The sequence below is a fragment of the Thunnus thynnus genome, chromosome 3, assembly GCF_963924715.1.
Source record: "Thunnus thynnus chromosome 3, fThuThy2.1, whole genome shotgun sequence".
Lineage (NCBI taxonomy): Eukaryota > Metazoa > Chordata > Actinopteri > Scombriformes > Scombridae > Thunnus > Thunnus thynnus.
The window spans coordinates 34,265,159-34,286,591 of record NC_089519.1 but is presented as its reverse complement, the minus strand read 5'-3'; the positions used below and the strand labels follow the sequence as shown (position 1 = coordinate 34,286,591).

The 21,433-nt window shown below is 39.4% G+C and overlaps 1 protein-coding gene across 2 annotated transcripts; it reads left to right on the top strand.

The window, feature by feature from the left end:
- Window positions 1-4,715: 4,715 nt before the first annotated feature.
- On the top strand, window positions 4,716-20,262 carry sp2 (sp2 transcription factor). Of its 2 annotated transcripts, none has more exons than XM_067585508.1 (8): window positions 4,716-4,822; window positions 9,642-9,718; window positions 11,337-12,092; window positions 12,441-12,659; window positions 12,812-13,106; window positions 13,860-14,037; window positions 15,622-15,815; window positions 15,947-20,262. In XM_067585508.1, exons 1-8 carry the CDS (start codon window positions 4,816-4,818, stop codon window positions 16,045-16,047), a joined length of 1,827 nt encoding a protein of 608 aa, XP_067441609.1. In that variant the 5' UTR covers window positions 4,716-4,815; the 3' UTR covers window positions 16,048-20,262. The 2 variants fall into 2 exon arrangements, with proteins under 2 accessions (XP_067441609.1, XP_067441608.1); XM_067585507.1 differs by lacking the exon at window positions 4,716-4,822 and adding an exon at window positions 5,846-7,425.
- The last annotated feature ends 1,171 nt before the right edge of the window (window positions 20,263-21,433 follow it).

The following is a 21,433-nucleotide window of genomic DNA, read 5'->3' as shown; positions in this document are numbered from 1 at the left end:
AAAGTCAAATTCTTTTAATTATTAGAATAAATTGTTAACATGACGGTCTCTGTTCTATGAAAACCATGTATCTCCAAAATGTTAAAGCTGCTATAATCGATATTTTTCATAATAACAATGTATGAGCTGTCAGTGTGTAGTTTCAGCTCATTGTTTATCTGTCTGGCTGCAACTTTACTGTTTTGGTTCACTCTCTGAGCTCTCATAGCGTCGTTTTCGGCCGCAGCAGGCAGCTGTTTCCAGAGAAAAAAGCTCTAAAACCTCACTGTACGCTACCCGCTCAGCAACAAACAACAATGCAGGTTTAACTTGCAGCTGTTGCCAAATAAATTCTCAACACAAGGCCCAACTTACTTTTTTTTTTTTGCAAAGCCACATTAGACCTTCTGATACACGATAACCGCCATCTCCATGACAACTGAACAGACTTCATGTGCAAGGAAGGCCACAAGATAAGGTTGAAAGCTTCAAAAACAAAGTTGGACCTTGTGTTGAGAATGTGTTAGTCAAGCTGCTGTTTCCAAGGTCAAGAATAAACCTTAAAGTTCAGTTTTTAAAGCTTTGTGAAAATGCATTTTTCAGATTATCCAATTTGAATAATATGATAAAATAGTAATACAATTTTACCAAAGAAACGGGAGAATTTTCTCAACCCACAAATGAACACTTAACCCTCAAGTTTTAAAATTCAAAACCATCAAATTTAGAGATGCATGGTTTTCACTGGACATGGACTCTGCATGCTGCCTTTATGTATATGCTGGAATCAACCTTTAAAATACATACCGATGTTAAAACTCATCCCAGGTTCCCAAAACCCCCAAATTTTACCTTAAATACATAGTAAATAAGGAAGTAAATCTTTATTTATAAAGCACTTTTCAAAGCCAGGGTTATAAAAGTGCTTCATAAGGTGCAAATGAAAACATATAATGACAAAAGCGTATGTAATTCAATCAAAGACGAGTAAAAATAATTAAAGGACATGACGTCAGTGTCCCAGCTCTCAGTCCTATAGTAGAAAACTCCTCTACACATCCACATTTATTACTACGTTACCATGACTACCAGCCTAAACATCATAACCAACATTTTTGTAACAGAAATCTGTTAAATGAGCTTATTAAGGAGCAACACACAGTGCTGTTTAGCAGCCAATATGGACGCTCTGGGTGCGACCTTCCCTGCAGCACATGAATGCGGCGACGGCATCCATTTCTGTGTGTTAACACTGTAACAGGATGCTAAACAGTTCCTGGTGGAGGATTCTCTCTGCATGGAAAGTGTTTTCATTTTTTAATGTCAGCTCTCCCCTTTGAAATGTTTAAGACCGAAAACTCTCCAGCTAACGCTTTGGCTCACTCGTGAAGCCTGTTAAGTGAAAAAAAAAAAGTGAGATATCCCAGTTAAATTATGCAGCTCTTTCTCTCTGAGGCTCTTCACAGAGGTGCTCGGGGGAGAAGGTGATAGACAGTATCTGCATCCTCCACCGCCAACTACAGCACACTTGAGGTGAAGAGGGAGAAAGCGCTGGAGCTAAAAGCAGGACTCCGGTTTCCCAAGCGATTTAAAAATCCATGCAGCGATGCAGGGAGAAACAGAGACGACAGAATGTGAATAAGGTCAAGTGCGCTCTTTGGGAAAAGCCTATATGAAAAGGGCCGCATGCATTGTGGATGTGAATAGAGTCACGGGGGAGCGATCCAATGAGAAAGAGGGACAGCTCATCTTAGCTCACAGTGCTGGAGGCCAAGTCAGCGGATGTTGACAACAGATGGGACTGACAGCCACGACTGGAACATTTTCTCCACAGGCTCAAAGACCCTCATGGCGGAGCTGGGATCATGTCAGCCTTTCTCATTGGTTTGTAACCAACACCAAACAATAAAGACAAGTCTTCCTGAATCAGTGTTCAAACACAAGAGTTCAGTGTCAAGATGTCAAGGCTGCAGAATCAAGGCTGGATTACAAACCAGGCAAAGCAGGCACCAAAAGCCTCAAGTTTACTCCATATCATTTGAGTCCAGATAATTTGATTTATAGGAAATTAGTTAGAAATTTGCACCACTGACGTACAATATTAACTATGACAGGTCCTCATCCTCCATCTTGTGGTCATAATCTTGAGGAGTTGACATATTAATACATAATTAACAGTGAACTTATTAAAAGAGCAATTTTCAATCCACGAATTTGCTCTCACTCACTCAAACATCACTCAGAGTCCACTGGTTTCTTGATTTTTATCATATTTATTTTCCCTTCTCATTCAGTCTCCGTTGTGCTGCTTCTTTTCCACAAACAAATGATTCTTACCAGATAACCTACAGAAGGGTTGATATTAATAAAAGATATAAAAAACAACTTAGATTTAACTCAGCGATCAACTGTGTGGCTACAAACCAAAGAACAGACACTTCATAACAGCTCAGAGCTCTTATATACCAGCTGATACAATTACAGCCTCAATCAGCTGATTGTCACAAAGGGAGTTTCAACACTCCAACAACAATTAATCTCAAATAATCTATAATAGATCTACTTCAATTCCCCATATTTAATCAAAATCATAATTTTGGCCCCAACGCCAATGATATAATAACACTAACAGGTGCCATTAGCATAATGAGTGCTTTCACTTTTAATACTTTATATACATTTTTCTGATTATGCTTCTACACTTTCATTTAAATTAGTTTTTGAATACAGGACTTTTATATTTTATGGAGTATTTTTATAGTGTTTATTCTATTTCCTACAGTTGGATGTTTGAGCTTCTCTGTGCAGAATGATGTATGTGCAGAGTTTGTTTACACATTAATCTGCTGAGGGAGGAAAATTTCTCTGCACTCATTGAAAATCTGAGTTCATGGAGCAGGTCTGGGAGCATGATTTGTGACATCACAACTAGTTTGGAAGCCAATCTTGGTCCGATATTTAACTCACACAGGTGTGATGTGGAAACTTGAAGCCTTCAGTGCACAAACGCTAAACAAATCATGCTCATAGGTACATTAAAATCAGATTTTCAGTGAGCACAGAGAAACTTTCCACTTTCAGCAGATGAATTGAGTTAAAAACAGTCTCCTAGTGTCAAACTCTGCACATACATCATTCTGCACGGTGAGGCTCAAACATCCAACTGTAGGAACAAGGAGAAAAACACATTTTTGAGTGGAAGGGGACTTACAGCAAATGCTTCAAATAGTTTGTCCACCACTGTTAAATACTATAGGTAAAGATGAACTGCCACAGCCTATTGTACAGGTTGTATTGGACACAAAAGATCTCAATAGACAACAGCTTGCATACATGTTTTAGCCAGGTGTCTCTGGTGTGAAATGGTGCCTAATAAGAACTACCAGGTGAATCAATCTGTAACTATACAGTAATTAACTACACGCCATTAACAGGCCAAGAAGTATAGGATCACAGCATGTATGTTCATAGCTTTAAAATACATTTATAATCCACTGGTGGAAGAAGTACTCAGATCCTTTACTTAAGTAGAAGTACCAGTACAACAATGTATAAATACTCCATTACATTAGTCCTGCATGAAAAATCCTACTTAAGTAAAAGTACATAAGTATTATGAGCTTGATGTAGTTAAAGTATTGCAGTAAAAGTAATGGTTTGGTCCCTCTGACCGATATATTATTATATATGACATCATTAGATTATTAATAGTGAAGCATCAGTGTTAGAGCAGCATGTTACTGTTGTAGCTGCTGGAGGTGGAGCTAGTTTACACTACTTTATATACAGTTAGCTAGTTTAGTCCAGTGGTTCCCAACCTAGGGGTCGGGCCCCTCCAAAAGGGTCAGCAGATAAATCTGAGAGGTCGTGAGATGATTAATGGGAGAGGAAAGAAGAAAAAACAAAGTTCTGATACACAAATCTGTTTTCAGTTTTTTGGACTTTTTCTCTAATCTTTGATTTTTGCTGAAATATTGGATCATTTGAACATTTATTGAAATGAAAGCATGTGAGAAGTTTAGAGGGAAAAATCACTATTTGGTGGAGCTGTTAACAACTCATAGACATGTGAAATGTGACCCCGACTACACACTGCTTTTTGTAAGACGTCAAAAGCCAAAAAGGTTGGAAACCACTGGTTTGATCTTTAACAATGTGTTGTATTTTAAAAGCTTGTAATATTATCCATTGTGTCAAATCTTCATCTGAAAAGTAACTAAAGCTGTCAAATAAATGTAGTGGAGTAGAAAGTACAATATTTCCCTCTGAAATGTAGTGGGGTGGAATATTAAAGTAGCATCACATGGAAATACTCAAGTAAAGTACAAGTACCTCAAAATTGTACTTTAGTGCAGCACTTGAGTAAATGTACTTAGTTACTTCCCACCGCTGTTATAATCCCTGTACACCGGTTTATAGCGGTCTGTGTTCTCCTACGTAAAGGTCTGTTCGTCATAATAAACCACGGGGCAGTTTAAACAGGTCTTAAAGCTCATTGATCAACACGGTTGTCATTCTTGTTTCGACCGAACTGCCCCTCAAAACTCACATTGGCCGTTAGGGACGTCAGTGAAATGGTTCTCCTGCTCGTTCGAGAAAAACGCCCCCTCCAAGCATAACCTCGACATCCCATTGGTGGAACCGTCATCCATCGATTGACGTAGCAAAACTCTGTATCCGAATTGGTTCAGTCGAATTTCAATCACAACGACAGCTCCAGCCGATTGATCGGAACGGCCGTCGCTCAAGGCGCCATTGTCCGTCGATTGGTGCAGCAGCGCGGGCGGATTCCTCTACGGGCTCGGTCTTCAAGGCTCGCGGAGAGCGAATGTCGTCATGAGCGGTGGGTAGGAATTAAAACATTGGTGTTTATATTACATTCTGCTTCGTTAAAACATTGTATTTATTTTGAACGGGGACGCACGGGGACACGATGTGGTGCAATTAAGTATATTTTAGGGCGACTCCGGCAGTTGTGTGAAGCAAAAAAGAAGCAACGCACTTCCGGAAAACGGCTACCTTTTTTTTTTAATCAAAGAGAGTTTGACTCGCTAGCTACGCGTCAGCTAGCCGAGTGTACAGCTGCTCCGTCTGTTGTCTTTACAAATCTGAAACAACCAAATCCTCAATAAAATACAAAGTTGAATACATAGTGCAAGTAACGGTGCCACATCGGTCCGTTTTCAAGTCGAAACTAAGCTCCACACGGATCAAATCAGCTTAAGTTAGCCGCTAGCTGCTTCACTCTGCCCCGGTCAGTTATTAGCTTGCCAGCTAACGTTAGCTGCAAATCAATTTTGAGGCCGCTTTGCCTTTTTATTTCTCTCTCTCTTATCTGTATTATTACTCGCAAGGCTTTAAAGAGACACTTGCATAACTGGTGGTGGTTGTGGAAAAAAAACGCAGAAGCAGGGCTCTTTGTTGTGAAGATATCTGCTGACTTAGCAGCTCTGCCATAACACATCCACGTTAGTATGTCCATAAATGTATCTCAGCTAAGAGAGACTAACGTTAGTGGCTCAGCTGGCTGAAGTGTCCTCCTGTGAAAGTTTAAAGGACGGGTTCACAATTTTTCAAGTGTATCTTAAAACAACAGTCAGGAGCCCAAATGAACACTGAAACATGTTTTTCTTGCTGTAAACATTCCTCCTGTTCATACTGATAAGATCCCTTCATAATGCACTTACAATGTAAGTGATGGGGGACAAAATCCACAGTCCTCCTTCTGTGCAGAAATGTATTTAAAAGTTTATCTGAAGCTAATATGAAGCTTCAGTGTCCAAATGAGTTAAATCAAGTAGATATCTTTCAACGTTACAGTCTTTTTAGTACCAAAGTCCCTCTTTTTGTTACTATAGCCTACTTCTACTGCAGCTCAACAGGGAAACACTATCCGAGGAAACACAAAGAGGAAATTTGATGCTAAAAAGACTGTAAATGTGTCAGATATCCACTTGATATGACTCACTCAGACTGCTGAAGCCTCATATAAGTTTCACATCAACTTTTAAATGTGTGGACACACTGTGGATTTGTTCAATTTCAGTGTTCATTTGGGCTCCTGGCTTGAAAAACTGTGAACCTGCCCTTTAAAGTACCAGCTGCATTTATACTTATTCTCAATTAATACTTGATGAGTGACGACATGAGAGGAAACAGACTGTTTGGTTTTTTTTGTCAGGGTAAAGGTCAGTGTTGACAGATGAGGTGGCGGAATTAAGCAATCTGTGTTTGGTATTTCAGACATTTCATTCATAATAAACATAACATAGTTTATCTTTATCCATGTTTGAGTGTGGTTGTAATGAAGCCCTAGATTGTGTTGCTCATTTCTTATCATGACTTTGGCGTCAGGGAGCTAAGCATCTGTTTTTCTGAAAAAACAAACAACCTGGTGGTCAAACCCAGATGGTCATTGGATGATGAAAAAAATATGTGCCCACTGCACAAAACAAAATATTTCAAACATTTTCTTTCTTGGCTTTCAAAATACAAATGCTTAGCTGTCAGACTTGAACGTGATGGTACATGAGAGACACAAACCGGGGCTGTTGGTAGTAAAGCCTGCTTTAATGCTGATGGCGTAGAGTAGCCGATGAATTGGTACTTCCCCGGCAGCTTGTGCACTTGTCGCTTTGGTTGCTATAACACTGCTCTGTGGCTGTCATGTGGTTATGATCACCCGCTGTTTGATTCCAAGCCTTGAGCTCAGCTGATGTACTTAAATACTATGAATACTAATAATTCAGTTTGTTTCCTGTGTTCATGACTGTCTGATGACAAACTGTATGTGGAGTTAAACTGAAAAATACCCTCCAAGCAATACGGCCACATAAAATCAGAAGCAGCAGCAGATTGCCTACTTTTAATCTGTAAATGTATCTGTTGCACTGGAATTTGTTTCAGGATATATATTTTTAAAAACTTGTGATGTTGTGTACAAGCTGTATTGCACTATAGTTTACTCAAATCATATGTATGTTTTACCACTTTAGCCGTCAGGCAGCATCTAACCCTGGTGCCTAAGATTTACCCTGTTCTTTAAACTATTGGGCAGCCTGCCCTAAATGTACTTATGCTGCTATATGAACAGGAATATAATATACTTATCTTAATAAATATTCTGCCTTTTTCTCGCTTTATGTTTTTGACTGCAGTCCAAAAGAGCATTTGTCTGCTTAGAGAGCATCTGAACGGTTGCCAGTAGTCTGATAAGTGTTTGTCAAAGTTATTTGTGTTTATGCTTTTTCAAGGCCAAACATTACAGCTCGGCTAACTTCATGGAAAGCAGCTTACCTGATGCTACTTTACATCAGCTTTAGCAGAAGATACCTGTGATGTTTCACACACGGTTATGACGCCTTGTTCACAGATGGTTCATGTTTCTTTCTCACATTTCGGACAGCTGTAGGTTGCTGCATGAGAATGAACTTGAGACTTGGAAAGGTATTTCAGATAGATAATCAATCAAAGTGAATCGCTGGCAACCTTTTAATGTTGGCTGATAAAGTGCAGATTGAAAGTGTGCAGTGAATAACTAAAGATAAATATGTTGTCTAACAAAAATAAGAGATTATAATGCCTGTAATTAAATACTTGTTTCAGTTTATAATTGTTTGCAAGATAATTTTCATCCACTGGTGTAATGATTAATATTAAGAAACATTTATTTTGGTCTCTGGTTCAACCTCTCTCATTGTCTGACCATTTCTATACTGTCTGCTGTTGATTAAAGGCAAAAACACCTCAAAAATCTAAATAAATGAGTGATGCACCAGTACCAAGCAACATAAATATTAGTTTAAACAGATCAGTTGTCAGCTAGATGTGATAGATCCAAATTAAATCCTTCTAATCACTGTGATAAATATGTGGTATCACTATAACTTTATAACTTTCTAGAACATTATAAATAAACAGTAAAATAAATGTTTTTATCAAAGTCTCAACTATGGCTGCAACTAATGATTATTTTTAATTATCGAATAATATTGTATCGATTTACTGTTTTGTTTATAAAATGTAAGAAAACTGTGAAAAATGTCTTGTTTATAACTTCTTAGAGCTGGAGGTGACGTCTTCAAATGTCTTGTTTTGTCTTATCAACAGTCAAAAAGTCAAAGATGTTCTGTTTACTACCGTCTATGACACAAGACGGCTTCAGATCTGAAACCAGAAAACGTTTGGCATTTTTGCTTGAAAAAGGATCAATTTTAAACGATTAATCAGTTATCAAAATAGTTGCTGAGTAATTATCTGTCAGTCAACTAATTGATTCATCTTTGCAGCTCTGGTCTCCTTCTATACTTACTTACAGCCTTGTGTTCATTTACATATAGAGGAATGATTGACTGGTATTGGAGTGAAACTTAGTATTAATCAAAACCCTTTGATTATGTATTGGGAGAGAAAAAGTGGAACTAGGAAATGGTTAGTAACACATGTAACTGGGACGTGTAGTAAAGAGGGTTAAACCAGCAGAACACCAGTATCATCCTGTGGTCTTCATATGTCTAAACAGCACAGTGCGTCATAATTACACCACAGTTACCTCTCTAATGGATGTCCTGCCTTCAATATTTATATATATTTAGTTAAAACTGTCTTTCATTAATGCTGTAAGAGACTGAATATGTTTACATGCAAATATTGAGGCCTGCATCAATTATTTTCATTATCGATTGATATGTTGATTATTTCCTTGATTAATCGATTAGTTGTTTGGTTCATAAAATGGTGAAAAATGTCAACAGCAGTCAACAACCTAAAGATGTTCATAAAGGACTAAAGACAGAAAATATTAACATTTCAGAAACTGGAATCAGAGACATTTTCTTCTCAATCAATTCATCGTTTTGAGTCGACAGTTGGTGATTAATTTACTAATCGACTAATTATTGACTCGCTACAACTAACAGTTATTGTCAATCCAAAAATAGAGAGAAAAGAATCAAAGGTCAAAGGTCACGTCTTTAAATAACTTATTTTGTCAATCACAGTCCAAGATAGAGCTGCAAAAATTAGTTGATTAATTGATTAATCGATTAGTCAGTCAACAGAAAATTAATCAGTAACTATTTGAATCATTGAATCATTGTTTTAGTCATTTTTTTAGCTAATATGCTTGAACATTTGCTGCGTTCAGCTTCTTAAAAGTGATGATTTAATGGTTTTCTTTGTTATATATGATAGTAAACTGAATATCTTTGGCTTTCAGACAAAATAAGACCTTTGGTAAAATTATAACGGGTATTTTCTGACATTTTATAGACAAAACAATTAATTGAGAAAATTAAATCTATAATGAAATCAATTGTTAGTTGCTACTCAAGTCCAAAAAACTAAGATAATCAGTTTATTATGATGAAAAGCATTAAATCATTGCATTGGAGAAGCTGTAACCAGCAAATATTCAGCATATTTGCTTATAAATAATAACTGAAACGATTAATCGCTGCAGCTCTACAAATATTTACAAGTTAATTGCCTCATTAGTGTAACTGATGAGGATTACACAGCTCTCCTTCTTTTAGATGTGTTTCTGTTTCGCAGGAATGTCCTGTGTGATGTTCTTGAACCGTCAAACCGCTGAAAATAGATGCTGCAGCGCAGGCAGCCTGAAACTGACTCTGCTGTGTGTGTGTGTGTGTTTGTTTTCCCAGAACAACAGGACAGTATGGCCACCACTGTTGCTGTCAGTCCCAGCGAATACCTTCAGCCTTCCACCGCTTCCACACAAGTGAGTAACAGCCGGACGCCGCGTCCCGCTACTCTCTACGCTTCGGTCGCATTCTTTTTACTCATCTTAATCTCATTTAACCCGTGACTCCTCTGTGCCGGGATCACACTTTGGAAATTTAAGTTTTTCAGTGCGTTGGAGAAAAAAAATGAAGTGAGAGCTGACACAGTGAAGCAGCTCGATGATGCAGTGAATTTACTACTTTAACAGTTGAGAGTTTGGAGATTATATCAATATGACGTCACAGCTGTGATGTGGAGCTAAATGTCTGAGCTTGGATTCTTTAACTTTGGGAACAGTGTGAGTCTTGTTCAGTTTCAGCTGAAGGTAAGACGTGGTTGAAAACTCCAAAAGTTACTAAGTGGATCAACTAGTGCTGCATCTAGCAATTATTTTCTTTATTGATTAACATGCTGATTATTTTCTCAATGAATTATTATATAAATGCTGTTAAAATTTCAAATAACTTAAAGTTAAAGCTGGTCTGTGGGACTTTTGTCTCCCCCTTCTGGCAGTGAGAGTAATTACAAAAACACTGTTGTACTTACATCACAGGCTCTGCTGTATCTTACTCTGTCACTACTGTCGTGGCTGTAAAACGGTGGATAAATAGTTTTGAGCGTCACACAACCTGCATGAAATGATTTCACTGTCAGAGTTTGATCCATTCGGTCTGATAACATTTGGAAAGTCTAGAAGAGCAGCATGATCAAACTATTTTATCCTTATTCAAGTTAGCAGAGAGCTAACTGGAAGTTAGCCGACTCGGCCTGCGGAAGTCTCTAGTGCACTCTGCCCATAGAAAACATTAAAAACTACATCATACTGTGAAATACAGAGTGGTTTATCTGGCGGTGATCAGCATTGTGTGAACTTGTCTGGCAAGAGCTTGAATGTAACAGATGTTCATTTATATGTAAAAGTTTCACACTGCAGGTTTAAAGGTGATATCTTAATATACCTTATACCTACCCAAATCTTTGGGTAGGTATAAGGAAACACTTTGCTATCATGTATGACGAAGAAAAGCATTAAATCACTGCATTGGAGAAGCTGTAACCAGCAAATATTTGGCATTTTTTGTTTAAAAAATGACTAAAACAATATTTTGATCATCAAAATCGTTGCCTATTAATTTTCCTTCGATCAGCTAATCGAATAATTGTTGTAGCGCTACTTGGAACTGACTTAATTAACACAATTTCTTGAAATGATTTAGCTGTTTTGTTTTGAGTGCTGTTTGCTTGGTTATTTCATCCACTTGACTAAGAATTTACTGTTATACATTTTGTTTTTTTCGTCTTTTAAAGCACCAACAGTCATTAAAACATTCTCGCATTATAGTATATTGACATACATCAGCATCAAAGTATTTGATGAAAATCATTGTGATAATAGATTTTATTAATAGAATCCAGCCTCATGGTCCACACATGTATGTGTAACAGGCTCCTTTTTATTCTCCGGTGATGTCCTGGTTACATGTTTATAACTCTGGATATCTGTTGGTTTAGTTTTTTCACCTTCTGTCTCTCTAAGTGCTGATTCTTGTCAGGCTGGTTTGCGAGCGGATCGTGTGTGTTGTATCTGAGTCGTCTGACTGTGTGTCTCCCTGCAGGAGACCCAGCCCTCTCCTCTGGCCCTCCTGGCTGCCACTTGTAGTAAGATCGGCCCTCCCGCTGCTCAGGCTCCTGTCACCTCTCCTCCAGCTCAGCCGCAGCCTCGCAGGCTCCTCCCCATAAAGCCGGCTCCAATCGCCCCAGCTCCGCCCAAAAACCTGGGCTTCTTGTCAGCCAAGGGCAATGTGATCCAGCTCCCCGCCGGTCTGGGCTCCTCGGCCCCCGGCAGCCCCATCGTGCTCACTATCCAGCAGAGCCCGGCTCGTACCAACACCGCCGCCCCCGCCAACATCCAGTACCAGGTGATGCCGCAAATCCAGGGCGCCCAGACCATCCAGATGATGCCACAGGGGGGCCAGATCCAGCTCATACCAGGCACCAACCAGGCCATCATCACCACTCCCATGACGGTGCCGGCGCCAGCGGCAGCCGCCACCCCGGTCACGCCGCAGAAGACTGTAGCCATCAAGCCCTCGCCCAAGTTGCGAAAGTCAAACAACACCGCCGCAAACATGGTGCAGCTCCCCAGCGGGCTCACGCTGCCGCTCAACGTGGCTACCGGAGAGGTGGGCGGGACTCAAATCGTCACGGAGACGGCAGCGGCCCCTCCCACTACAGGAAAGGGACGACGAGGGAGGAAGAAGAAAGTGGTTCTGGCTGCTCAGCCTCCGCCTCCTCCTCCTGCACAGGCTGCCTCCCCTCCCCCAGAGCAGATGGAGACCATCCTGATAGAAGCTGGTGACAACATCATTCAGGTACATCTGAGAGACCTCACTGATTTACCCTTCTATTATTTTCCAGCAGCCAAAACTGCAAACGAATTTGAATTTTACTGGATTTTATGACTGTAAACTTGAACATCTTTTGTTGTTGACGTTTGAGGACAGCATGTTGGGCTGTGGGAAACACTTATTGACATTTTTCACTATTTTCTGACATCTTATGGCCCAAACAACTAATCTGTCAATTATTTTCTCAACTAATCTATTAATTGTTTGTCCATAAAATGTCAGAAAATGGTGAAAAATGGTCACATCACTCCAGATAAGTTTTCTAAAAGCTTTAAGCATCACTGTATTTCTCTCTCTTGTTTGTATTTACAGGCAGGAAACAACCTGCTGATTGTGCAGAGTCCCGGGCAGCCAGCTGTGGTGCAGCAGGTCCAGCTGGTCCAACCCAAACATGACTCTCAGGTGGTTCAGATCCCCCAGCAGGCCCTGAAGGTGGTGCAGGCCGCCTCCGCCACGTTGCCGCAGGTCCCACAGAGACAGTCGGTCCCCTCGAGCCTGCAGGTCGCCGCCGCAGAGCCGACACCTACGCAGGTATTCGTTCAGACAACGTCTCACCTTTCTGACTTGGTGTTGTTGGTCTTGGTTTGCATCCGTTGTGATTATTATGTACAGTGTGAAGTTTCAGCTGCGTTACTGTTTAAAGCATGAAGGGGAAACAATGAAAACTCTTTTTCTTCTCTCAGATCCTCTTCAAAACAGCATCGGGTGAGTGGCAGTCTGTCCAGATCCAGGATACAGTGTCCACAACAACGACCCCCACCACTTCTGTCGCCACCACCACCACCTCGTCACCTGCCGGCACCAAGAGGACACTGGCCGGGGGGAGGAAGGAGCGGACTCTGGCTAAAATTGCCCCGGCGGGGGGAATCATCGCGTTGAATACGTCACAGCTCTCCTCAGCAGCCCAGGCGGTGCAGACCATCAGCATCAACGGGGTCCAAGTTCAGGGAGTTCCTGTCACCATCACAAACGCCGGAGGTGAGCTGATGTTGGTCCAAGGCTACGTCAGGTTTTTTTAATGACCTTGAGGACATAATTGATGGACTTTCTCTGGAAACAAGCAACAGACACTATAGACTGGGACCAGAATAATTTAATTATGTTGTTAATTATTAACACACACATGCACACTTACTCTAAGCCACAACATTTAATCAGTTAGAACAACATTTCAATCCCACTCGAGTCCTTATCAGGTCAAAATGTTTGCAAAAATGGATAACACACCCATATTTATACATCCATACACACCCGGCAGGCGTGGTTAACTAATCAACATCTCAAAGCTATTAACTATTCAATAAAGTACATCAAAAATATCACAAATATCAAAACTTATATCTCATATATTAAACATGACATCAGATTCATCATCGCATACGTCAAAATAAACATCACATATGTTCAAACATATACTGTAATAAGCTTCTTAACACAAACAAATGCAAAACGATTACATTTTGTGGCTTGGAGTAAGAGTTCCTACTTTTCTCAAAAAAAAGAAAAAAACATCTTAATCAACTCCAGATAGAAACTCCATCTGTTTAGAATATGTTGTCAGTTCATTGCTTTCATGTGTCTGTATTATGTTAATGTCACCATTAATCATTAATCAGAGTTTCAGTCGTCTTTGGCTCCTGCCAGTGAACTCGTATTCTAATTAGGAAGTTGGCAGCCCCGGCCGGAGTCCTGCTGCGTCTCTTTCAGTGAGTCTGTCTCTGTGTTTTTCAGGCCAGCAGCACCTGACGGTGCAGACGATGCAGGGCGGAGGGCTCCAGCTGGCAGCGGCGCAGGGCCAGTCGGCCATCCAGGTAGATCAGACCCTCACCCTGGAGCTTCCCAGCCAGCCGGGAGAGAAGAAGCGACGCATGGCCTGCACCTGCCCCAACTGTAAAGACGCAGACAAAAGGTGAGTGTGGCTCCGAGGGTTAAAGGAGAACATGAACGGCTGTTTATACAGACACGAGGAACGGATGAAGATTTTATTGATCATGGATAATGATGAACGTGTTACTGAAATCCCTGTAAATATGTCCAGAATTTACTTTTGGCTCGGCTGCTAGGAGATGAACACATACTGTACATGTCAGTATTACATTTGTACTTATGCAGGTTTTCCGTGGTATTGTGCTGGGTGAAACATTCACAAAAAATACCAGAATTTGATGCCTTTCTCATATTTAAAGATCATTATTAGATAATCGACAGTGGAGAGTAACAGGAGAAATGGGAAGAGATTGAATTGACATGATAAAAGTACCTGGCTGACTGTAAAAAATGAATATATTTTGTTGTTTTGTACTTGTTGTGGGTCTCTCTCTGCGTTGTGTCGTGTAGGCAGGTTTATTTGAATAGCTCATTTCAACAAGGCCATTCAGAGTGCTTTTCATAAAACATAAAAGACATCAAGGCAAAATGCAAAAGAAACACAACACGTTATAAAAAGAAACATTAAAAAAGTTAAAGTGGAAATAAAAACAAGGTAAAATAGAACAAGACAGAATCAAACAGGAGAGTGAAAGTTACAGTGAAAGATATGAATTAAAAGTCTTCCTGCACTGTTTCCCAACCAGCAGCTGTAGTTTAGAGATTTGCTTATTTACACCATTTTTTTTTGAGAATACTTAATTTACTAAGTTACTTAATACTTTTCCAGTGTGAACTCAGTACATACTTATAATTAAAACCTGCTTATTAGTGTGTAGTAAGGAATTGGGATGCAGCTATAGTTACATACATTAATCTATTAGTCATCACAGGATTGAATCAGCTCTTGAAAAACGCCGCAGACTCGCAGATAAGAGTGTAATGAATGGAGAATTAGATGGAATAATACTAACTAGAAATAGGTATCAAGGACAGATGTTCAATTAATTACTGAACTAGATGTTTGCTCTTAAACATTTTGAGTCCTTTGTGTAATAAATAAATACTTTTTTTTTTTCCGAGTTGCAGAAGCAAAGATTTATTTTTCTAAATGTTATCTCTAACGAACCCCTTGTAGTTATTTATGTGCTTGGTGAATAAGGTTTCTGATTCTTTGCATGCATATAATATTTTCAAGGTTTTTAATTCCCTTTTATGCTTTAAAGGAGCAGTGTGTAGGATTTTAGTGGCATCTAGTGGTGATTTAACCAACTGAATACTCCTCCCTCTCCAAGCGTGAAGGAGAACCTACGGTGGCCTCAAAAAACACAAGAGGTCCTCTTTAGAGCCAGTGTTTGGTTTGTCCACTCTGGGCTACTGTAGAAACATGATGGGCTTCATGGAAGAGGACCCACTTCCTATGTAGATATAAAGGGCTCAGGTGATTACACACTAATTGAAACATACTTATAAATATTATATTCCATTTCTGCCAAGTCCGTTTGGCTAGATGCCACTAAATTATAGAGACTGGACCTTTAGAGACCGTTAGGAGTTGTGTTCAGTGCTCCCTTCTACCCTGAGAACTTCGTCTAACTGAGCGTGTTTGTGTGTGGACGCTCTGCAGGCCCGGGGAGGTGGGGAAGAGGAAGCACATCTGCCACGTCCCCGGCTGTGAGAAGACGTTCAGGAAAACGTCGCTGCTCAGAGCTCACGTCCGGCTGCACACCGGCGAGAGGCCCTTCGTCTGCAACTGGGTTTTCTGCGGGAAACGTTTCACACGCAGCGACGAGCTGCAGCGGCACGCCAGGACACACACAGGTCTGTCTGCCGCACACACTGAAACACACTGAAACACAAGAAAGCTCCTGTTGTCTTTGGTGTTACCGTTAGCCTTAGTGGAAGATTTTTCCCCCTTTACCCAACCACTTTCTTTTTTGTTTCTCTTGCAGGAGACAAGCGCTTCGAGTGCAGCCAGTGTCAGAAACGCTTCATGAGGAGTGACCACCTGACGAAGCATTACAAGACTCACATAAACACCAAGAACCTGTGAGCAGACAGTATGTTGACTGTATACGCAGACAAACTCTCATAAACTAAAGACTGTGTTAGAGGAAGGAGGGGCAGAGGAGACCATACCAAGGGAGTGTCTGTGACTTGTCCCATAGTGGGACATACTCCAAAAAAAGTCTGTATATCTCCTCTCTCACTCCTCTGGGACACTTTGTAGCGTGGTGTACAAACAAATCCTTCCTGGTGGACTTCAAAACTGATCCAGCAAATTTATTAATAATAGTTTATTTTTGTTTTTTCTGGTCTGAGCGGAGACCAGCACCAGCTCCGCCTCAACGCGTAAGATGACGAGATGGCGAGGCTTCAGACACAGATGCTCGACTCTGCTTGCTTATTTATGAACTTCTCTGAGGGAAGATTTTCCACAGAATTATTCAGATGCCAACACCCAAGACCACAGGACTCCAGTCACAGTTTCCCTCTCGGCTCTTTTTGTTTTTCTTCCCTCAACTCCTGATTGGTTTTACTTGCACAAGTTTTATTTTATTTCTTTGTTCTTACAACAACAGGAGCTCCCAGAAATTGGCCATCAAGCACCAAAAAAAGAAATTCAACACCGGATTTTGTACATTTAACAAAAATTTATTTTACCTCAGTGGAATGGTAATTTTGTTTTAAGCTATTTGTGTTTCAGCAGGAGTCTGCTGATTTAAAACCTGTATACCCAAAAAGTTGGGGACCATTACATGAAATTCCCCAAACAAAACTTTAGAAGTTTACATCGGCCAAAATAACACAAATCTGTGTATATGCATACCATCACACATAATATTAATAAACTATTTATAGCATTTTCCCATACAATTGTATTAAATTGATCTACAAAGTAGACATGTGAGAGAATTCAACATACAAAAGAAAACAGACTAAATGAGACTTAAATTTAAAAATTTAAACATTTTACAGCAGAGATACAAAGAGGCTGTAAAAAGAACATTTTAACACATGTTCAAGTGTGCTTTGAGGGTACTGATCAAGCTGGAAGGAGCTCTTTCAACATGGCGATCCAAGGCCTGGCATCTCTTATGGCAAAGTTTCAAACAGTCACTGAGCTGCCAAATCCTCAGAACAAATAGCAGCATTTCAGGCTGAGCGCAGGCTCGTAAAAGGTTTAACATGCAGTGCAGGGCCAGAACTCACTGTGCCTTAAAAGTTGTCATTCAGATTTTAAAATCAATTTCCAAACAAACAGGGAACAAGAGAAGAGTTGTTGAGATTGAATATCTCGACTCCTGCAGGAACAGTGACAGCAAATGTTAATTACAGAATTTTCCTGGAAATTCAGGATGTTAAAACTGGAAAAAACAACAACAAAAAAACAAGACTGAACACCCCTGATGACTCAAAACAAATCTGAGTCTAATATCACATTTAAACATGCATAGTAAGGTTATATTGATATTATCTTGTGTCTGGTTGGTGATGGAGTTTTGTGCAGGGACAAGACAGTAATATGGAAATGATTTCTATCAACATTAAGGAGATTTGAGAGCTCTAAAAGGCAATATTTGGGCCTTTTGAAGGGGTGTGATTCTCTCAATTTTCATTGGTACATCATATCTTTGTTGTTGTGAAAATAATTATCATGATTGGGGATGATGTCACAGAGTGGAAACATATAATAGGAGAATAATAGAGGACCCAGAATTGAACCCTGTGGAACACCAGATTTGAGAGGGAGCCACCCAACCAAATTCTGAAGTAATCAGTCAGTATTTTGTGATCAACCTTATGAAAAGCTGCACAGAGATCATGAAGAAAAGGGATGTCACCTTCTTCAGTTGCAACAAGGAGATCATTAGTAACATCTGGAAGGATCAAGCTGCTGTGGAGGACTCCGATGCTCCGATGTACAGAAACTCCTCCGAAAAGTTAATGAAAGAGGTAGAGGAGACAGCGTTGAGTAACTTGGCCAGACGTTGGGACAGGGCTGTTGGAAAATGGCTCACCATCATTTGTTAGCTTTAAAAGATAACATGCCACATGGTACTTTGGACTTGTTCTGAGTAGTTTGGCCAGGATGATGGAAACGGAGAAGCGTTTATTTTCACGTTTCAAATCATATCTACTACCTAAAATTCTCCAAGTTCAGCTTTCTAGAGAGATTCTTCGTTTCCTGTGTCGTTGAGGGCGACAGGGCTGAATCGATAACTCTGAAAAAAGGTCAGAAAGGTCTCTCGAGTCATCAGGTGCTTACGATTTAGTTCAAGTGAAATATAAGTAACAAGAGGAGTCGACCACCCCAGTGTCAAACCTGCTCAAACCTTCCTTTTCCCTGCTGGATTCAAACCAGGTTCCTACACATTTGGTTATCCTTCTTGGATACCACAACGGGTACGCTTACTTTTAGGGCTGGGTATCGAATTTCAATACTTTTTTGGTACTGACCGGTGCTGAAATGGGTCCATAGCATTGAATATCAAGTCCTGAGGGTTGGCATCGAAATGTCTGGTCAGATTCATGCTCTTATTTTCTTTGTTCTTCGATTTTATAGTTTGTGATTTAAATCCAAATTTTACCAGTTTTAGACTTCAAGTTCCTGTGTGGCTGTTTGTGTTTAAACAACGTGATAACTTATGCTTCTTTTGTTAACTGTAAAAAATTTTTTTTTTTTTTTTTTTACTTGTGTGTATAGTTTAAGAAAATATGTTTTCAAAGTAAGGTATCGAAAGAAGTATCATTTTCGTAGTGGTACCAGAAGTCAGGTATGGCGACAGCACTAGTATCCAAACATTTGAAACGATACCCAGCCCTACTATCATCCTGTGTACTGAGAAATAAAAAGACAAAATTCCAGGGTAACTCTATTCTGCTATTCTGCTTTACTCATGGTTTGATTTGGTGATTTGTAGCCTATGCATTGCTGTATATATGGTTGCATTTCCAATTTTTGGCCTGACTTGACAATCGTGTCACCAGATGCAAAAACTTTTTTTTTTTTTTTTTACAGCTATGTGATAGCTTTAATTCTAAATTAACACTTGAGACGTTTTAATTTTTGTTGATATACAGATGACCAGCATTAGGCCTACTGTACAGTATTCACACAAGTTACTTAAAACATACTGTTGCTCATATCGTTGTTGATATATCGGAGATGTACTGACTTTTCACTTACAGGTCATCAGTCAGTTTGAAGCCTGAGCTTGTATGGGAGTTCCTTTCATTTAAGAAATACACCGACTTATTGTCAAAAGAGCTTTTTGGTCAAATTAGCGTGGTGAACATCAGGCAGTTGGTAGCAGCTTTACGTCTGTGTTGAAGGTTTGAGTTTTCACTGTGGCGTGTTTAAATACTGTGACATACATATGTAATGAATGGTGCAGCCTGCTGAAGCTGTGGTGCTCTAAATACAAAGCAAGCAACTGCTTGGCAATTTGACCAAGAACTTAAGTCAAGTCAGATTTATTATTAAAGCACTTTTAACCAGTTTTCCTCAAAGTGCTTCACAAGGGCGATAAATAATTTAGGTGGCCAATATTTGGTGTATTTTTTCAAGAATGTGTCTGGAGACATGCAATGCCATTGGGATGGATAGACAGAGCCTGCTCATATTTATGTTTGTATTTTCATGTTTGAATATGTACATACAGTGTGTGTCTGGTTAGACACAGTAAATGTAGGATATTAAAAAAAAAAACTAAAGTTAAGCTGCCTAGTGTTGTGGTTGGCGTGGCCAGCCCAGAAGGAAATGGACTTTGTACAGTGTGTAAGGAATAAAATATAATGTGACATTGTATAGCTTCATTCCTGCTTTGTATAAGACTTCTAGATCTTTTTTCTAATGAATTAAAGATGCCTTAGACAGCTGCACCCAGTATTTAAATATTTTTTTTTGTCTAATTCCAGGTAACAACATTTGTAAAATTCCTTTTGTGTTTTTAACTTATGTTACATGCTAATGTCATGTGCACTGATTAAAATCCCAGGTTCCAAATTTGTAAATTTAATCTTGATTGTAATTAAATATAACAGATTTTCCAAATTAAGACATTTTTGTTGCTTGGTTTCTGTGAATTAAATGCTTCTCCTTCTCCAAGCCTATATGTTACATAATGTTCTTCAGCCAGTTGTTGTGTTTATCAGGAGAACCCAGAGAACCAGCAGTTAATTTTATAACTTGTATTAAGGTGCTAAAACATAGAGTTTGCTCCTTTTCTACAGCCAACCCCCTCAATAAAGAACTCAAACTATTTTGGTTGCTTCTTTTGTTTTTTACCTGCCATCATTTTAGGATCAATTATTATTTGAGTAGGTTTAGCAAATGCACCAACTCTTGTTGTAATGTGTCATCTAAGAAATAGTTACAAGCAGATACTGTATCCCTTTTAATGTGTCTTTTACATATTCAAGCTGAAGAACAATATTTCTACAAGTGTTGTTTTTTTGACCACGGCCATTCAAAGTACTTTATGTAAGACAAAAAGGCAAAAAGAGAAGATGTAAAAGAAACACGAGGAAGTATAAAAAGACACTGAGAATTTTGAAAGTTTTCAGTATATGAACATTTAATGTGAAAACAATGTAATGATAGCCAAATTTATAAACATAAGTGCAATTTTCAGCTGTTGAAAACGACTTGAAGCTTTTCTCTGTCCTGAAACCTGAAATTGAGGAACTACTGATCTTGAGATTTGTCTCTGGTTCCCAGTTTTTCAAGTCTGTCTTAAAACAGCAGTCAGGTGTCCATATGAACAGTGAAAGAGGTTTTCCTCGCTGTAAGCATTCCTCCTGTTCATACTGGATATTAAAAGATCCCCTTCAAGTGTACTTTCAATGTAAGTGATGGAGGCCAAAATCCACAGTGTGTCCACAGTCATTTTGTAAAAAAAAATGCATTTAAAAGTTGATGTGAAGCTTATATTCAGCTTCAGCAGTCTGAGTTAGTCATATCAAGTGGATATCTGACACATTTACAGTCTTTTTAGCATCAAATTTCCTCTTTGTGTTTCCCTGTTGAGCTGCGGTGGAAGTATAGTAACAAAAAGAGGAACTTTGGCACTAAAAAGACTGTAACGTTGAAAGATATCTACTTGATTTGACTCATTTGGACGCTGAAGCTTCATATTAGCTTCAGATAAACTTTTAAATACATTTTTGCACAGAAGGAGGACTGTGGATTTTGTCCTCCATCACTTACATTGTAAGTGTATTATGAAGAGATCTTCTGATGGTCAGTATGAACAGGAGGAATGATTACAGATTTATATGAAAACCTGAGGTGCACATACACTGAGAATGGATTTGTCAGTAAAATGCATCCAGCAGTTAAACTTTTGAAATGAAAAATATTTTCATATTCATAGAATCTGGATTTTTAAAGGAAGGGGAAGGAGGAGATATAATTTTAAGGATCTTTAACAAGG